This window comes from Rhinopithecus roxellana, chromosome 8, assembly GCF_007565055.1.
Source record: "Rhinopithecus roxellana isolate Shanxi Qingling chromosome 8, ASM756505v1, whole genome shotgun sequence".
Classification (NCBI taxonomy): domain Eukaryota; kingdom Metazoa; phylum Chordata; class Mammalia; order Primates; family Cercopithecidae; genus Rhinopithecus; species Rhinopithecus roxellana.
In genome coordinates, this window is record NC_044556.1 from 52,739,550 (window position 1) to 52,758,982 (window position 19,433).

A 19,433-nucleotide genomic window follows, 5' to 3' on the forward strand; every position below is an offset into this window, starting at 1 on the left:
GCTGTTATAAATATGCAGAAGTAAACATTATTATACACAAATTTTTGTATGTATCTCTGATTAGAAAAAACTAAAATGAAAAGTTCTTGAGTTATATGATATGTTTATTTTTAAAGTTTCGGATTGATACCATCAAAATTATCTCCAGGTTGGGTAAATCTATAGAACCAGTGGGATATGTATGACAAGGCCTGTTCCCCATTCACTTAACTCTATTATTAGTTTTCTTAAAAACTACTACTAATCTCATAAGAAAAAAATGTTCAGTCTTAGTATTTAATTTACATTTATGAATACAAATGAAAAATATTTTACATGCTTTATGGTGATTACTGGCCATTAGTATCTCTTTTGAATTACCAATTCATGTCTTTCTTTTGTCTATCATTCTTTGGGTGTCATCTCTTATTTGACTGTTTGTAAGTTATTAATAGATGAATGATACTAATCCTTTCTTTTTATATTGAAAATATTAAATATTTTAACTTTTTCAGTGTCCTCTGACTTGTTTTTAATGTACAAATGTTTCAAGTATTCCAATCTACCAACAGTTTCCTTTTAATTTATTTCTTTGCTAATACATTTAAAGTCCTTTTCTACCTTGCTATCAGATATTTACTTACATATTTTCTAGTTTACTTTAAAATGCTACTTTTTTATAGTTAAGTCTTTAATCTTTGTTTTATTTTGGTATATAGCACAAGGTAAAGCTTTAATTTAAAATTTTCCCCCAAATAGCCAATTGTCTAAGGACTGTTTTATAAGTAATCCATCATTTTTCTACTTATTAAAAATGTCATCTTTAAAATATACTAATTAGGAATATAAACGTGGACATGTTTCTGAGATTTCCATTTGGTTGCAAAAATCTATTTTGCATTGATACTTGCATTGAAGTATCAATATGATACTTCTTAAATTTGGGTTTATACAACATTTTAATATCTGAAACTCCCGTTTTATTATTCTTTTCTTCCCAAATGTTGGTGTTTCCAATTCCTTTGCTTTTCCATATTAGGTCAAGTTCTAAGTAACAATTAAAACCTTTACAATATCTATTTAAATATATCTATATCTATATATAAACATATGTCTAAACATAGCTTTAGCTATATAAATCAATTAGAAAACACTACCATCTTTTCAATGCCTTGTCTTCCCACTCAAGAACATGGATTATATCTCTACAAAAGTCTCCTATCCCATTCTTCAGTAAAGTTTCATGGTATTTTTATGTCTGTTACTTAATCTGTTGTGAATGGAATCTTTTATATTTTCTAACTCATGACTTTTAAGTTATAGGAAATCCTACTGACTTTACAGAAGTCAATGGCAAATAATTATTATTTTGTCTCTTCTTTTCCAGTCTTTGTTTTCTTTTCTTATTTTACTGTTTTGGGTAGCACTTCCACAATAAGAGTTACATTCCTTTAATATCTCAAAGTCTGGGCTGATTCAAAGGCTCACCTTGGACCCAGATGCCAGTCTGCCTCCTAGCTGATCATACTTCAAGGTAGTGATAGCTGCTTTGTGACCATTGAAGGTCACATTTCCTTCCCCACTCAGGAGACTGAAGATTCGGATCGACCCATCCTCATACCCAACAGCTAAGTGTAGCCCATCTGGGGAGGGGCACAAGCAAGTAACTTCTTGTTTAAGCCCCTGAAGGATAAGAATCTGAAATCATAAAAATTAAAAACAATGTAAAAGAGTTAAGCATGAAATCAAGGGAATAGCACAGGAATACTCAGGCACAGTAAAATTAAGAACACCAATAATTCCAAATTACTCTTACGAATAAAAATGAAACTCTACCATCCATTTCAAGTTTTTTAATATAGAAATTAGTATTTGTACTAGGCAACGAAATATTTAAGAAAAGGCTTAATTATTTTCTCCATAGCCCTACATTGGTGTAATACATATAAAAACTCCCTAGGCAATAAAATAAATTTAATCCCTTTAATGTAAGTCTTAATCCTAGAACAACACTACATGATTTTCAATAAAGGGTTGCAAATTCCTTTAACTGAGACCTATTTTATAAGAAAACAATCTGCATGGCAATCGAGTACTACAGTGGTTTTCACCACAAAGGACTCTGGGTGGCAACAAGAATCAAAGTAGTAATCTCTTGGGAATCACAAAATGAGCGGACAATACCAAAATGCCTATATTTGGTTTGGCAGAAGTGGTGGGCTTAGGGAATTCAGTCACACAAAGTATCGAAGTCTAGTTTAACAACACTTGGGCCTTATCCACATTAGAAAAACATTCTGCCAACATACAGTTACCATCCTTTTAAATGCCTAATATTTTATAACCAGCTATAAGCATAAGTCGAACTTGAAAACTAGAACTGGTAGAGAAAAAATACATTACGAATAAATAATTACTATAAATAATGACCTGTAAATATTCCAACAAATAGACATCTAAGAAATAAGTTCCTGTTTCTTTGTGGTTTTCAGAATTTAGTGGAGAAGAACACAAAGGAATTTGATGCTTGGCTAGCTAGACCTAAAGGAAAAAGATTTCTCTTCTCTTCTAAGGGCACACACACACACACACAAAACTCAGGATAAATAAATCAGAGCTCCCCCACTCCTACTACTACCTCTCCATCCTCAAGTACCAATAAATCAGTATCAAACTGGTCATTTTGGGCTCACCTTCTCTCCTTTCCTTAAGTCCCAGATGAAAACGTGTTCACAAGCTGGTACTGCCACATAGCGTCCTTTCTCACCACGAAGTGTCACAAAGACAATATTACCTTTTTGGCTGCCAATGACGCCAAAGACGGCACTAGCAACATAGCGTAGGTACTGCTTGGTGAGCCCCATGTTATGATGTCTGATACCACAGGTGAGGCAATCTGTGCACAGAAACAAAGAAAACTCAGCTCCTTGGGTGCCTTGGTTCTACTAGGTTAGTAAACACCAACTGTTTTTTGTTTTTGAGACAGAGTCTCACTCTGTTGCCCAGGGTGGAGGGCAGTGGTGGGATCTGGGCTCACAGCAGACTCCGCCGCCTAGGTTCAAGCAATTCCCCTGTCTCAGCCTCCCGAGTAGCTGGGACTACAGGCATGTGCCACCACACCCGGCTAATTTTTGTATTTTTTTTTTTTTTTTAGTAGAGGTGGGGTTTCACCATGTTGACCAGGCTGGTCTCGAACCCCTGACCTCAATTGATCCGCCCGCCTCGAAGTGCTGGGATTACAGGTGTGAGCCACTGCGCCCAAACAATACCAACTGTTTATCATGTCATTAAAAGCATGTAACTTGTGACTTCTTAATCTTTATTTACTCTGAATAAATCATTGACCTAAAATACCTAGACATCTTCATTTTTTATTCACTGTTGACTCAATATAATCCCTCTTCCTCAAGTTCCAGATTAGTCATATTGTCATGCCCAACTCATGCGTATCTGACATTATAGGCTCAATGCAGCTAAACTAATTTACTTCTGCCCATTCAACCAGCATCAAAGCTTTTACACAGAGATTGGTAGTCTGAGACTGAACATATTTTTCAGAGACTATTTATTGAAAACCTACCAATTAGACAGGCACCGTTCTAGACACTGGATATACACTATTAATAAGACAAAATCCCTAACCTCATGTTACTTAACCTTCTTGTACAGTGGTTCTCTAACTCTAGTATACATCCAAATTACCTGGAGGGCTTATGAAAACACTGCTAGAAAACACCATCTCATCTCTTCTCCCAGCACCTGTTTCTGATTTCATAAGTCTGGGGTAGGGCCTAGAATTTTTCATTTCTAACAAGTTTCCAAGTGATGCTGCTGTTGCAGTTCTTGGACCACACTTTGAGAACTATTAGTCCATGAAAGTCTGTCCTTCATTTCAAAATCAGAGCAGTCACTTACCCTTGGCATAGAAAATGGGTGAGCAACTTGGCACACTATTTTTGGAAAGATGCCATTATTTCTGCACTTTTATTAAATTCACTGAAAATCCATAATCCACTGGTTATGTATAAAAGGGACAAGAGGTGAATGAAGGAGATAACAAATCAGTCCCATCTGTTCTTTACATGGAAGAGTAAAAAGTATCCCCAAAAAACACCCATGCAACTTAAAACACACAAAAATAAAGAAGTTACAGTCTTTTATAAGGAGTTGTTTCTTTTTGCTATTGTTTTTTGTTTCTTTGGTTGGTTGATTTAACTCTACAGGGTCTTTCTAATTATCAAATGCTGTTTTAGTCTACTTCAACAAAAAAAAAAGTTCAATCTCAACTCTCTGATAATATTTTCTGTTAATAATCACTTACTGGCCTCATTGTTTCTCTCACAGGAACCAACATAAAGCCAATGTAAAATCAAGGAAAGATAATATTAACAGGATGATAATGCTCTTAGCCTAGGCCATTTGATTAATTCTTTCGCAATTCCTCTTACTCCTCCAGACTCTGTAGTTGTTCCTTATGTTTGCCTGTCTTTGGCCATCTACCACCTCCTTCTATAGTATCTTCCTTGGAGAATTCATATAGCATGCCTAGGTCCACAGACTCCCATATGTCTATTTCCAGCCCTGCCCACCTACATGAATACTACTTATAGAGTTTCCAATATTTACTGAACATCTCCACTTGAATACTATAAGGTTTCACATTTAACATGTCTATAACCAAGCCTACCTTACTTCCGGTATCCCTCTCTTTTTTTCAGACACTAAGACACAATTTTCCCAGTTACTCAGGCTCAAAACCATTTAATAACCTTTGAATCATTAATAAAAAATATTATTATAGCAGCCAAGATTTAGCGAGTGCTTACGCTACAGTAACTGATAACATTAAATGTATATAACTTAGTAAACATATGCAACTGTTTACATACAGCAATTAAGCAATTAATGAAATGAGTTAACATATGCAAAGCACTTAGAAAAGCCTCTAGCACATTGTAAATATAAGTATAAAAAAATTATCCTCAAGCCTGTAATCCCAGCACTTTGGGAGGCCGAGACGGGCGGATCACGAGGTCAGGACATCGAGACCATCCTGGCTAACACGGTGAAACCCCGTCTCTACTAAAAAAAATACAAAAAACTAGCCTGGCGAGGTGGCGGGCGCCTGTAGTCCCAGCTACTTGGGAGGCTGAGGCAGGAGAATGGCGTGAATCCGGGAGGCGGAACTTGCAGTGAGCTGAGATCACGCCACTGCACTCCAGCCTGGGCGACAGAGCGAGACTCCGTCTCAAAAAAAAAAAAAAAATAAATTATCCATAAGGACCTGGTGTGGTGGCTCATGCCTATAATCCCAGCACTTTAGGAGGCCAAGGCCTGGAAGTCAAGAGTTTCAGACCAACATGGGCAACACAGCAAGACCCTATCTCTACAAAACATTTTTTAAAAAATTAACCAGGCATGGTGATGCACTCGGGAGGCTGAGGCAGAAAGACCACTTGAGTTCAGAAGTTCGAGGTTGCAGTGAGCTATGATCACGCCACTGCACTCCAGCCTGGGTGACAGTGAGACTCTATCTCTAAAAATAAATAAACAAATTCTCCACAATTACACTACAAGGGAAGTCACTCTTCCTATCTCTATTTTACAGACAAGGAACTCAGACCCAGAGATGGTAAACTGCTAACCCAAAGTCATTTAGCAGCTAAGTGCCAAAGTCAGATCCCAATCCAGCTAGTCTAACTCCAAAATTTCTGCTTTTAACCACTATGCTAAACTGCTTCTCTCTGCCTCTTTCTCTTTAGCCAACTCCACCTGACTGTTACTCTGAAACAGGATGCTTTTCCCTCCAGCACTTTCAGTTCCAGATCTTTATCACTGGGTTACTGCACTGATTTTCCACCTAGCACCTCCGCCTCCATGTTTTTCACTCTTTTCATTTAAAAGTCATAATACTACCTACTAATCTTTTCAAATGAGCTTTCCCATCCTAAAGCCTTGAAAAGGCTGAATCGTTTGCCAGTTTCCAAAACCTCATTCTGTCTAACCTCCGTATTTCTCGAATAAACGTTCCTGTCAGGCTGGCTAGTTTCCTTCCTCGTCCTGCGACCTTGTATTCTTCATAGTATTCGTTTTACTTAGAAAACATGCATTTTCTCCTCTACTTATTTTAATCAATGCTATCCTCTGAGGCCCACTTCTTTTCGAGTAAACCCAATTCTCGCAGCCTTTTTTCATACCCTCGATATTTAAACTACCTCCCAAACGACTTGCACTGTTCACTTTGTTCCACGTGCACAGCTTTCGCCTCCTTTCGGACAGTTCATGACCAAAGCTTCTTCCGAGACCCCCATCATCTCCGCTTCCTAACCCACAGCCCCCAAAACGATGTTTCCATGATGCACTGAGGGCCTGGACCGTGGTAACAGACCTGCCACACATCCCTAAACGAGTCTTCGGTCAGGAGAGGGTGACGGAGGGTTCCACACATCGAACACACGGTCAGATCATCCTCAGGCAAGCCCGTGCATACGCACGGTCAGGCAGCTCTGCTCAGCATACGCAGCCTCGCCGAGTAGCTCAGGGGCTTCCAAGTACTGCTGTGGGGACGCCCGTAGTCACCTGAGTTCCCCCAGACCTAGCAACCGGCCCTAAATACGCCCGCCTCGGCTGCAGCTGGCATCACGAACGCCTCAGACAGAATCTGCAAAATCGGAGTCGCCGAGAAGGCTCTCAGCACCAACCGCGAACCTGCAGAACTCACCTCAGCCTCCACGAGGCTCCCAGCCGATTGGGCCCGCCCACAAGACCTGCCCCTTCCGGGCCCGTTCCGGAAGCCTCTTCCTCCAGAGGTTCCCTTTGCCTTCCAGGAGGAAATGACGGAGAGAGCCGGGCGCTGATTGGCGAGCTCTGGCCGGGAGCGGAAGCCGGTGTTTCGCAGCCCAGAGCGTTTGCAGCTGGTCACTCCAGCCTCCTGGGACTTTGACTCGCCCCACTCGGCGCGCTCCTGCTGAGGGTCGCCGAAGATGTCGCTCGGCCGCCTTCTACCAGAAGCCTGATCCGTCCCGCCCGCCGCCCGGATGGGACCGCCGGAGTGCTGTGAGAGGCGGGGCGGAGACCGGGAGGGAAGGCGGGGCGGAGAGGGCCGGGGGCGCGGCCCGAGGCGCACGGGACCCGGCCCTGGTCGGGATTGCAGGCTGAGGTTTTAGTTCTGTCACTTCTCTGGAAGAATGAAGCTGACACCACTTCCTCGCCTGTCGGTTAGGTTCTCGCCCGAGGCGTTGTCGGGGACGCCGTGTCGACGAGGAGTGAAGGGGTAGGCAGTCGGCGGGCACTAGGGACAGTGGTGCCCTAGCCAAGAAGGCGCGCGCCCTAGGGTGCAAGTGTATAGGGCAGGCGGGAGCCCTTGCTGGTTGTAGCCCCAGAGACAAGTCTGTTGCCGCTCCTGTGGACTGGACATTCTACGAACCGAGAGCACCTCGGGTGAGGGGTGGGTAGACGCTGAGCCCAGGATGGTGCGTTGTCTAGGTTCCCCGCAATCCCTGGAGTGACACTGGCCTGGCTTTGTGTTTCCGCTCTCTGGCTGCTTGAGGGGGAAGTGACCAAGGCTGACTCCTCCTTGTTTGCTCACTGAGATTTAAGTGCTCTGTCACCAAGTGGGAATTAGCTGTTCTCTCTTGCATTTCTACTACTTTATTTTTGAGCTGCATAGAAGTGTTTAGAAATGAGTTCTGATGTCTAGAGCTGTGCAAAATTAAAGCTAACATAGCGGTACAAAAGAAGATCCTGCCAGCGCTTCTTGAACAAGGTATCTAAAGCCAGCCCAGAAATTAGACCTTTGTCTACATGATCTGATTTTCTTCAGAATTTCTTGAGCTTAAGGCATGTTCAGCTAATCTTTCGTATTCAAGAAAATTGCAATAGCAAATAATGCGTATGATGAGACTGTGGACAGCTGTAGCAGCATAGGAGTTTTGAAACAAGATTGCCGTGTATTGGATGAATGACAAGGGAAGAAATTGTGGCCACAAACTATTATTTTAATAAGTTTGGTGGGAAGGGGAGCATTTGAGTGGGTGTGTATGGTTAATATCCCTGACAGGTGCTGTGCATTGTATTATTATGGGGGAAAGCGTGTGCTTCAATGGAAAACTGCATAGTTTAGAGTCTATGGGCTATCTTACCCCTTGGATTAACTAATTCTAAAAAAGCCATTTTTCAGTTATGTAAACTAGGTAACTGACATCAATGCTAAATAATTTTTGTCATGACATGTGAATTCGCTCTCTTAGAGGTTCAGTGGAAGTTTTGCCTCCTTTTGCGTGTTTATTTCAATATTCCTGCTCTAAGGTGTCTAATTCTGGGATTTTCTCTATCTTCTGCCTGGTTCCCTTTTGAGTTAAATAAAATCTTGAACACGGGTTTGGTTTTATATTTGAAGGAGTCATGATTTTACCTTTTCTTAAAAATTATATTAATATTATTAAATATTATGGGATGGGACAACCACAGATGGAAAAAAATGATTTTAATAAGAGTTGGTATTAGAGCAACTGTGAGTGGTAAGATAATGCATCTTATAAAATTCCTTATACAGTGTTTCAAGGATATAACTCTACCTCCTTATTTAAGTTTCAAAATGCTCAATATATCAATACTTACAATTAAAACATAGTGCAGTTCATGTAATATGAAGGGGTACTACTAATTCACTGTGAGGATATGTTCTTTGGCTGCTTTTGAGTGATGATGTTAAATTTGACCCAAGCCATTGACAAGCTTAGGAATGTTCTTGTTATACTGTATTTATTGTTGACATACTTGACTACTTCAGTTAGTCTTCCAATCTGAGAATCTTTTTTAAAAAATGTGATTCTCTCTGATGGCATGAAATGATTCTTAAGTATGGTGTTGGATGGTGGCATAGAATGATTCTTAAGTATGGTATGAACACAAATCCTAATGTGCTCTGAACTGTTGAATGTTGATATACAAAGTCATAAAGAATGGTAAACCTGGGAATTAATGGCGGTCAAGTGCATGTACCAGCTGTCTTTGTACTGTTGTTGTCCAGGCTGGTCTGATCAATGTAAGCATTTCGAAAGACAGGTAAACAGGTCAAAAGTTACCATTTTTCTGGCTTAAGTGATGTCATTTTCTTTTTATCCAGACAAAAAGGTTTTTTTGAGATGGTGATCCAAGGTATTATGCCCAATTTTGCCCAGTTTTGAACAATAAAATCTGATCTCTCTAGCCAATCCAATTATTCCTATTAAGCAGTATTTAAAGGACTTCTTAAACTAAAAGATGACAGGATTTGAGAAAAACAAAACAAAACAGAGAGCTGTTTACTCTGTACCATTTGAATTATAAAGGATACATAGTGGGTTATCTTTGTCTTTAGGTCCTCTTCACTAAAGTACTGAAAAGCATATGGCTATGGAAATAGATCTGATTCATTATGGAATCTTCTGTTTGTCCCATGTAGACTTTTTGATCCTTGGAAATTAATGTCTTGCTTCAATAACCTTTTTTTTGTTTTTAAACTAGGGTTTAGTGTTTGTTTATGAATTTATTCAAAGTACAGAGCTGATCAACTGATTTTCAGTGGACAGTCTTGCTCTTCTTTAATGTTATCAAAAATTCTGGCTGTGGCTATAGATTAATAGAAGCCTTCTCCCTTCCTCACTTGAGCAATCTGTTTGCATTCTATCACTGAGATTCTAATTCAAATTTGTTTACAAATCTGCTTGTATGAGCTCATACACAAACATTTTGGGGAGTGAAAGGATCTGTATCTTTCATGTGATTCTCAAAGGGGCCTGTGACCTTGAGAATGTTAAAAACCACTGTTCTCTCCAGGATCAGGTTTTCCTGCCTAGCTTGGGTTTGTGGCTCCATTTACTGTATGTATTACTAAGGTGTATGTGTGTTTAGGGGAGGGAGAGATTCAAACCTCTTTTTGGTGAGAAACATCAATGTCTGTTTAGAGATGGAGTTGAAAAAGAATTTAACCTTTGCTAAATACTATGACACTTCATAAAATGCCATTAGATTTTGTCCTACAATAAGAGCTATGAGCATTACTTTTACTTATTTAACATCCAAATCTTGTGAGTCACAATTACTTAAAAGCTGGGAAAAGGATCCAACAAACTCTACTGACCGGATCTGATCAGGGATATAGGAGAACCACCAGGGTGTACTGTCAAAGACGATAATAGAGTTTTGAGGAGGAAATGATCAGTAATAAATGTGGGTAGAATTGGATTAGTTCTTGGATTTGACATTTGGGAAGTTATTGTTGACCTTGATAGAGCAGCTTTAGCATAGCTATACAGCGGAAGCAAAACTGCAGTAGATTGAGCAAATGTATGAAGAGAAAATAGAGCTACAAAACAAATTACTCTTAAAAAGTCAAGTGGAAAAAAAAAGGAGTTTAATATTCTGAAGAAGAAATGAAGTAGAAGAAATAAAGGAGGAAAACCTTTTTGAGAACAGGAGGATTGAGAGGAAGGAAAAAGCAAGATGCAGTTGTAAAAGGAGAAATTGTGTTGTAACACTCACTTAAGAGGAGAAATGGTCAAATGAAGGAAATTGCTTAAATTAAGGTGATTTAGCAGGCTTAAAAGTGTGGAATATACCCTCAAATCATCACTTGAAAGTTGGAAACAGTGAATGATTTTGAATTGGAGGGAATTAAGGTAATTGTTCTCCTATGCAGTTTTGACACCAATTATCTCATTTAATGCTCACAATAATCTTAGGAGACTTACTCTTATTTTAGAAATAAAAAAAACTGGTTTAGAGTCAAGGATAACACAACTTTTGGATGATGGTCCTGGATCCAAACTCAGACCCTGTGATAACAGAGTCCAAGCTCTCACATTGAAACATACTGTCTCTGCCTCACTGTGTAATTGCACATGGAAATATTTACCTTAAAATACTAAAGAAGCTGGATTCACAATTGTATCACTATGATTTTACCTATCACAGAAAAAAGTAGTAACTACATCAAAAGTTGAGGAATTTTTTTCCTCCCCCTTAATTTTGGTTTCTTTTCTTTTCCTTCTTTTCATTTCTTTTCTTTTTTGAGATAGGTTTTGCTTTGTCACTTATGCTGGAGTGTGGTGGCACAATCTTGGCTCACTGCATCCTCCACCTCTTGGGCTCAAGCAATCCTTCTACCTCAGCTACCTGACTAGCTCGGACTACAGAAGCATGCCACCACACCTGGCTAATTTTTTGAATTCTTGTAGAAATAGGGTCTCACTGTGTTGCCCGAGCTGGTCTTGAACTCCTGGGCTCAAGTGATCTCCCTGCCTCAGCCTCCCAAAGTGCCAGGATTACAGGTGTGAGCCACCACGTTTGACCAATTTGATATTTTTCAAATGTTCTGTAAACATGTATTACTTAGAGTCAGAAAGAAAAGTTATCTTAGAAAAGCAATTTTGTCCTGAAAGTTGGCATTCAAGTTTACAAACTGAAAACTGTTTGTGTTAATGGATTTGTTTTTAGATTGTAGTTAAGAACTTTCAATATTAGTCATTGTCATAAAAAAATCTGCAGATAATTTTTTGAAATTATGAACTTTTGCTAAGTGTCATTCCATTGAGCATGAGGCAGTTTAACCGTGATAGATGAGTATAGTCTTCATTTGTCCTCTGTTCAGCTTGTCTATTTCAAGTCTGAATACTTATGAACAGATAACAAAACTTGTGGAAAGGCCAATTTGATGGACTAAACACCAACTTTTAGGTAAAATTAATTTCTTTATATCAAAGTAATTTCAAAGGTATATTTAGTGTCAATAAGAATAGTCTTCTCATACAAATTTATCATTGTGTAACCTACAAGGCCTTTCTGAAATTATTATATAAATGATCACATTTCCTGTTCCACAGCGTTGATTTAGGAATTAGCATATTCACTAGATCCGTGTTTTGTTCCAATTAGCATCCCATATATCTCAGCAGGAAACATCACAGAATTTATTGTGGAAGGGCATGCTTGTTTTTTAACAACAAACATGAAAACCGTACTGAAAAACTCAAAAAACTTCATGAGATCATGTCCTTTGCAGTAACATAGGTGGAGCTGGAGGCCATTATCCTAAGCAAACTAATGCAGGAACAGAAAACCACCTACTGCATGGTCTCACTTATAAGTGGGAGCTACACAGTGAGAACACATGGACACAAAGAAGGGAACGACAGACACTGGGACCTACTTGAGGGTGAAAGGTGGAAGGAGGGAGAGGATCAAAAAACCACCCATCAGGTACTATGCTTTTTACCAGGGAGATGTAATAATCTGTACACCAGACCCCTGTGACATGCAGTTTACCTACATAACTAACCTGCACACGTACCTCTGAACCTAAAAGTTAAAAAAGAGAAAGAACTAAGAGAAAAGAAGAGAGAATCTGAAATTACGTGCCTCCTGATGAAAGACACACCATCTCATATAATCTTGCCAGAACTGACTACTAACAAGAAGTTTTCAAATAACAGAGAAATTTATTGAACCATACATGAATATGCAAGCAACAAAATCCAGACTGTGGAACACTACAGTTTCAGCACATAAGTTTTACAGAAAAGGAAATGTTGGATGGCGGACTTGTAGATTAAAAGAGATTTAAGATATACACTAAAATGTTTTAAATGGCTAATATTAAACTATGGTTTCTAGGAATGCACACTTAGGTGAAAAGGCCATATGAGTATATAAGAAAGTGATTAAAAGTTCTGATAGTAGTTACTTTGGGGGACAGGAAGGGGTTGACATCATGACAGATCCCATGGAGGTACTTTTGGGTGCCTGCACAGTTCTATCTCCTGACTTTGGTGGTGATTCCAGGGGTGTTTACTTCATAATAGCTCATTAAAATGCACATTTATTTGGGGAGAAAAAAGTTCACATGCTGACTTTCTTTCCCTGATCATCTATCTGCCCTTATTTATTTCATGTTACCAACGGCCTCCAACTTACCAAACCTGTTAATCAGTTCTTAGTCCTGTTACTCAACCTCTCAGTAGCATTTAACTGATAGGAATCAAGTATTGCTTGAAATGTTTTCTTCACTTGGCTTTTAGGCTACCACGCTTCCCTGGTTTACCTTCCTTTCGTAGCATTCCTTCTCTATCTCACTTTCTGACTTGTCCTCTTTCCCACCTCAAGTTTTGTTGTAGGACTCAGTCCTTGGATCTGTTTTCTCTATTTGCATTTACTGTCTAGGCTATCTTGTCCAGTTCCCATAGCTTTAAATACCATCCATATGCTGAGAATTCCAAATTTATATTTTTAACCCCATCTTCTGTGAGCTCTAGCCTCATATAACCAATTTGCATGTTTGACATAAACACTTGGTCATAGAATGAGCATCTCAAACTTAGCACACCCAAAAAGACCTAAGAAAAAGAAAATCCATTGGTTATCTCTCTACCCTACAACCTACTCCAATTTTTCTCTTCTCTGTAAATAGCATAACATTTACTCAATTGTGTAAGCAAGTAATCCAGAAGTTATCTTTGGTTCTGCTCTTTCTCCCGACTGTCTATATTCTTAAGTAAGTCTTGTTGACACCACTTTCAAAATACATGCCAAGTCTTACATTTCTCATCACTACCATCTCACCTAAATTATTGCAGTCATTTTCTATTGATCTCTGCACCTACTCTTGCCCCTTCTCAGTTTCATTGTAGCTACAGTATTCTTTTCAAATATTTATATTTAATCATTACCATGATCAAGATCCTCTAATAGCATCACCTCATATTTAGAGTAAGATCTAAACTTCTTACGATAGTTTACAAACTGTATCCTCTGGCCTTTCCCTCTCTTACCAACCTCATCACCTACCACTCATTACCTAGCTTATTCTGCTTCTCCTAAACTGACCTCCTTGCTCCTCCTGTAGTATACCAAGATCCTTCCTGCCTATTTGGCCTTTGTACTTGCCATTTCCTTTGCCTGAAACATCTCCCAGAGCTTCATGTGGCTTGCTCTCTCATTGTATCTTTCTACTGAGATGTTACCTATTCTCTCATATTACTTACTTCCTCTAGTCATTCTGTTAGATACCTGCTTGTTTCTTTATCATATATCATCTTCTGTCTTCTCCATGGAAGTATATGCTCCTGAAGGGCAGGGACTTGTTTTTATTCACCAGTGTGTACCCAGTGCCTAGAATAGTATCTAACACGTGGTAGATGCTTGCAAATTTTTTTTTTTTTTAATGGATTTTTACTCTCGTTGCCCAGGCTGGAGTGCAATGGCGCAATACAAAGATTCATTCGATGAATGAATATACCATTTTACTGAAATAGATACTTGACTCATAGGCAAATTGATTCTCCTTTTCTCTAGCAACAATTTCCCATTACTTCTCTCTAGTACTTGACACTGTGTGTCTTCCAACACCCTCCTCTTCTAATGTTGGTATTTCAGTACAACCAGCCACCTACCATATCACTGTCTCATACACCATATCCTATAAATTGTCAACTCCTGTTCATCCTTCCTTTGTATTTTGCTTCTTAAATGGGTGCCTCCTTCTGTATCTCCTTTCCTAGTTGAAACCTTTATCATCTCTTACTACTTGATTGCAGTAACCTCCCAGCTTCTCATTTTGTCTTAGTACATCCTCCACATTATCATCAGACTTTAAATTATACATATGATTTATCTTTGTATCCCTTGCAGCATCTATCACTTTCTGTTTTTTCAATAGTAGGCACTCAGTGAATGTTGAATGAATAGTCCTGTTTCCGGAAAGTAGAATTGGTGGGCCATGTGATTACTTTAATGGCTGTAATTCTTTGAAAAGAATTTATGCTTAAATAATCACTCTTTAATCCTGTTTTAGAAATGCTGTAGCAATTCTTTGTTGTCCATTGTTTTTAATGGACTTGTAAAGTGACTATAATCACACAATATATTATTGGGTTGTTTCACGGTGGAATTTTCTTTACTGCTTTAATAGAATTCAAGTAATATCTGTGCTTCTCTATTAAAATGATTCTTTCTTTTCTCTTAAGCCAAAGTCTCCAGTGAATATTGAATTGCTGAGGAATTTAGGAAAAGACAAATCAAAGTTCCCATTCCATGGATCCCTTAGGTGCGCCTTCCCAGTTTGTGGATGTGGATGCACTACCAAGCTGGGGTGACTCATGCCGAGATGAATTAAATTCCTCTGATACTACAGCTGAAATATTTCAGGAAGACGCTGTTCGATCACCTTTTCTTTATAATAAGGACGTCAATGGAAAAGTAGTTCTTTGGTAATTATTTGATTACATCATATCCTGAGGAGAGAACACTTTCTCATAATTTATTCTGACCTCTTTTTGTAAGCTCTAGCATTTTTGAAATACAGCTTTGCATATACATATATGATTTTATTGAGGTATAATTGACATTTAATAAACTACATATTTAAAGTACACGATATAAGTTTTGACTTCTGTTAACACATCCATGAAGCCATCACCACAATCAAGATAGTGAATATACCTGTCACCTCCAGAAGTTTTTTTTTCTGTTCCTTTGTAATTCCTCCTTCCTGCCCTTCCCTGCCTCCCCATCCCCAAGCAACCACTAATCTTCTTGTCACTATAGGTTAGTTTGCATTTTCTAGGGTTTTATTTAAATTGAACTGTGTGCTTTTTGGTCTGTTTTCAGCAGAATGATTTAAGTTCATCTGTGTTTTGTGTATCAGTAGTAGTTCATTGCTTTCAAAAACTGCTTCATTGAGATGCAATTCATATACAATATAATTCATCAATTCAAATTGCACAACCTAGTGATTTTTAATATAGAGTTGCATAACCTTCACTACAGTCAATTTTAGAACATTTTCATCAGCCCAAAGCCCCATTAGCAGTCACTCCTCATTTTTCCTTAATCCTCCTAGGCAACCACTAATCTACTTTCTTGTCTCTATAGATTTGCCAATTCTGAACATTTCATATAAATGGAATGAATACAATAAAGTTTGTGGTTTTTTGTGACTTAGCATAATGTTTTCAAGGTTCGTCCATATTGTAGTACAAATCAATACTCTATTTATTTATTTATTTATTTTTTGAGATGGAGTCTCCCTCTGTCACCCAGGCTGGAGTGTAGTGGCGTGATCTCAGCTCACTGCAAGCCCCACCTCCCAGGTTCATGCCATTCTCCTGCCTCAGCCTCCCGAGTAGCTGGGACTACAGGTGCCCGCCACCACGCCCAGCTAATTTTTTGTATTTTTAATAGAGACAGCGTTTCACCATGTTAGTCAGGATGGTCTCAATCTCCTGACCTCACAATCCACCTGCCTCGGCCTCCCAAAGTGCTGAGATTACAGGCGTGAGCCACCGTGCCCAGCCAGTACTTTATTCTTTATTAGGATTGAATAGTATTCCCTTGTATGGATATACCACATTTATTAGTTCATTAGTTGATGGATATTTGGATTGTTTCTACTCTCTGGCCATTATAAATAATGCTGCTATTTCTAAACATGATGGTTTTGTGAATTTCAGGGTTATAACAATTGCATTAAAGATCTAAGATGCCAGATTGTTTTTTAAGTCAGAAATTTCTTTTCTACTATTGCTTAGCTTGTGAGCTAGCAAAACCAACATTTTGAAAAAGACAAGGATAAAATGTTTTGAAATAATTAGAAACTAGGTTTCTTTTCTTCTTCTTCCCCACACTTGTTCCTTCTTTACTGTTTCTTCAGGAAAGGAGATGTGGCATTACTGAACTGTACAGCCATTGTGAATACCAGCAATGAAAGTCTCACAGATAAGAATCCCGTGTCAGAAAGTATCTTCATGCTTGCAGGACCTGATTTGAAGGAAGATCTCCAGAAACTTAAAGGTGAGTGAATTTTCTTTCGTATATTATCGTTTAGGAAACATTCATTTTGATGTCCTCTACCTTGAAGAGGCATGTTTTGTGGGAAAATTATATAGATGTAGCTGATTTTCTTTTGTTGAAACTAAATAAAAACTGCTTTTGAAAGCTCCATTTTAACAAAATTTATTACGTTTTGAAATGTGTTAAACACTGAGTCCTGAGAATTTACTAGCAGTAAAACTTCTTTGTCCTGTCCTGGATTTTAAATGACAATCACTGTAGCTGATTAGATCTTTGGTAGCATTTTCTTGGCTGCATATTTTCCTGCACAAAACATGTGCGAAAAGCCTTATGAGATGACTATCCTCCTGAACTGAAAAGCTGTTAAATTACCAACTTTGCAGCCGTTTGTTATTTGAGCCCAAATGAAATACTGTGAAAATCAATCTTCCCATTGTATAAAAACTATTTATGAAGTACAGCAGTGTTGCTTAAAATGTAAACAGCAAAGTTAACCTGTATAAAATCTTGCTTCCCTTCCCTTCTATCATTTAACACTGACAACTGGTTTCTAACCTAATAACAATGTTAGAACTTGATCAGGAATACTGATAAGTGCTGACTTTATGAAGGAAGGGATAGAATGGGAAGAAATACATTTTTTGATCCAGAAACTGAATTTTGACTGTAAGGACAGAGTGGGGGAAACGATCGTAACTAAACTGCAAAACAAGATACTGTGAAGAACATGTAGAAACTAGAAAGGATATTAAAGATAATACTGAGAAGTTCTTTGCTAAAAGGAACAGAGAAGTTGATCTGGAAAAATTCCTAATGGCATGTGTGTGTATGCTTACATACACCTTAGAGCTAGACTTATGAATAATAAAGAAAATAAGAAAATTTGACACAAATATACAAGTAAAACCTTCATATTAGACTGCATGTTTGAGCATCTCCAAGCTGAGATTCATATTATAACTCTGCCCTTTACTAACTGTGTGACTTAAGACTGGTTACTTCACCTCTGAGTCTGAGTTTCCTCATCTCTGAAATGGGGATAGTAATGGTAGTTCCTACCTCAGTTCCTGACATATAGCAAGGGCTTAAAATTTGGAGATGGAAAAAACTAATATCTTGAAGACTAAATTAAATAATGGATATTAGGTGCTAAGCACATCCTAAGTGTTCAACAAATATTATTTCTGGTGTTAGTTATTAGGCCCCAGTTGTGTGTTTAATGAATCAGTGCCAACCTTTAGGTTATTACTAAAGGGCTGCATACTTAATCCTATCCCCTTTTTACATTTTTATTAATGACCTAATAAAAACAAGCATGACTTACCAAATTTGTAGATGATAGAAAGCTAAAAGAGTAACAGGACATACTGGATGATAGACTAAAGATTTTCATGTGACTAGAAGTATAAGCCAAAAAATGAAAAAATTAACGGAGATGAATATTAAAGTTTTGCAGTAAGTTTAAAATGATGGGGAAACATCATTTGTTTAACACTTTATGTCTCAGTAAAATGGCATTGTTTTCCATTCCATTTTTCTTTTTCTTTCTTTCTTTTTTTTTTTTTTTTTCTGAGACAGAGTCTCACTCTGTCACCCAGGCTAGAGTGCAGTGGTATGATCTTGGCTCACTGCAACCTCCACCTCCCAGGTTCAAGTGATTCTCCTGCCTCACCCTCCCGAGTAGCCGGGACTACAGGTGTGTGCCACCATACCTGGCTGATTTTTGTATTTTTATTGGAGATGGGGTTTCACCATGCTAGCCAGGCTGGTCTTGAACTCCTGACCTCAAGTGATCTGCCTGCTTCAGCCTCCCAAAGTGCTGGGATTACAGGCATAAGCCGCCATGTCCAGCCTCCCATTCCATTTTTCTTTCAAGGAACCCTAATGTTAACACTTCCCTCTTTCTTATCCCTCACATAAAGTCTATCATTATGGCCCAAATTAATCTTTTTTTTTTTTTTTTTTTTTTTTTTTTTTTTTTGAGACGGAGTCTCGCTCTGTCGCCCAGGCTGGAGTGCAGTGGCCGGATCTCAGCTCACTGCAAGCTCCGTCTCCCGGGTTCACGCCATTCTCCTGCCTCAGCCTCCCGAGTAGCTGGGACTACAGGCGCCCGCCAGGTCGCCCGGCTAGTTTTTTGTATTTTTAGTAGAGACGGGGTTTCACCATGTTAGCCAGGATGGTCTTGATCTCCCGACCTCGTGATCCGCCCGTCTCGGCCTCCCAAAGTGCTGGGATTACAGGCTTGAGCCACCGCGCCCGGCCCCAAATTAATCTTAAATCTATTTCTGTCTGTCACCATTGTCTTCAGCAGCTAGCATATGCAACCATCATTCCCCGCCTAGACTACAGCCATATCCTCTCTCCCAACTGGTCTTGCTACATCTATTCTTCGTTTCTTAAATCCATTGTCCACACACAACCAGTAAGTGTAAACCCCTTCTTATTGTTCCTTTACTTCAAACTATTTAGTGACCTCTCATTAAACTTAAATTCTAAACTCCTTAAACTGATCCCCATGTCCTTGCAAGATTTCACTCACTTTTCTCCAGGCTTATCCCATGCCCCCTTTTCCCTTCCTTACCATGCTTGAGCCAAACTGATCTCTTCTCACTACCTTGCCATCCAAG

General features: G+C 38.8%; 2 protein-coding genes across 5 annotated transcripts in view; one reads left to right on the plus strand and one right to left on the minus strand.

Annotated features, from left to right (window-relative positions):
* Window positions 1-6,812, minus strand: part of WDR3 (WD repeat domain 3) — a 30,481-nt gene extending 23,669 nt beyond the window's left edge. Inside the window, exons 1-3 of one of the 2 annotated variants that reach the window (XM_010374075.2) lie at window positions 6,701-6,812; window positions 2,673-2,875; window positions 1,468-1,677 (exon numbers count right to left, since the gene is read on the minus strand). In XM_010374075.2, coding sequence (XP_010372377.1) covers window positions 1,468-1,677; window positions 2,673-2,843 — 381 coding nt within the window. In that variant the 5' untranslated portion in view covers window positions 2,844-2,875; window positions 6,701-6,812. Of the gene's footprint in view, window positions 1-1,467; window positions 1,678-2,672; window positions 2,876-6,367; window positions 6,666-6,700 lie in introns of those variants that run through there. The other variant, XM_030935883.1, reaches the window with a different exon arrangement.
* Window positions 6,805-19,433, plus strand: part of GDAP2 (ganglioside induced differentiation associated protein 2) — a 67,577-nt gene continuing 54,948 nt past the window's right edge. For 2 of the 3 annotated variants that reach the window (XM_010374049.2, XM_010374067.2), the window contains exons 1-3: window positions 6,805-7,035; window positions 14,982-15,224; window positions 16,667-16,806. In XM_010374049.2, coding sequence (XP_010372351.2) covers window positions 15,049-15,224; window positions 16,667-16,806 — 316 coding nt within the window. In that variant the 5' untranslated portion in view covers window positions 6,805-7,035; window positions 14,982-15,048. Of the gene's footprint in view, window positions 7,036-7,098; window positions 7,253-14,981; window positions 15,225-16,666; window positions 16,807-19,433 lie in introns of those variants that run through there. The other variant, XM_030935884.1, reaches the window with a different exon arrangement.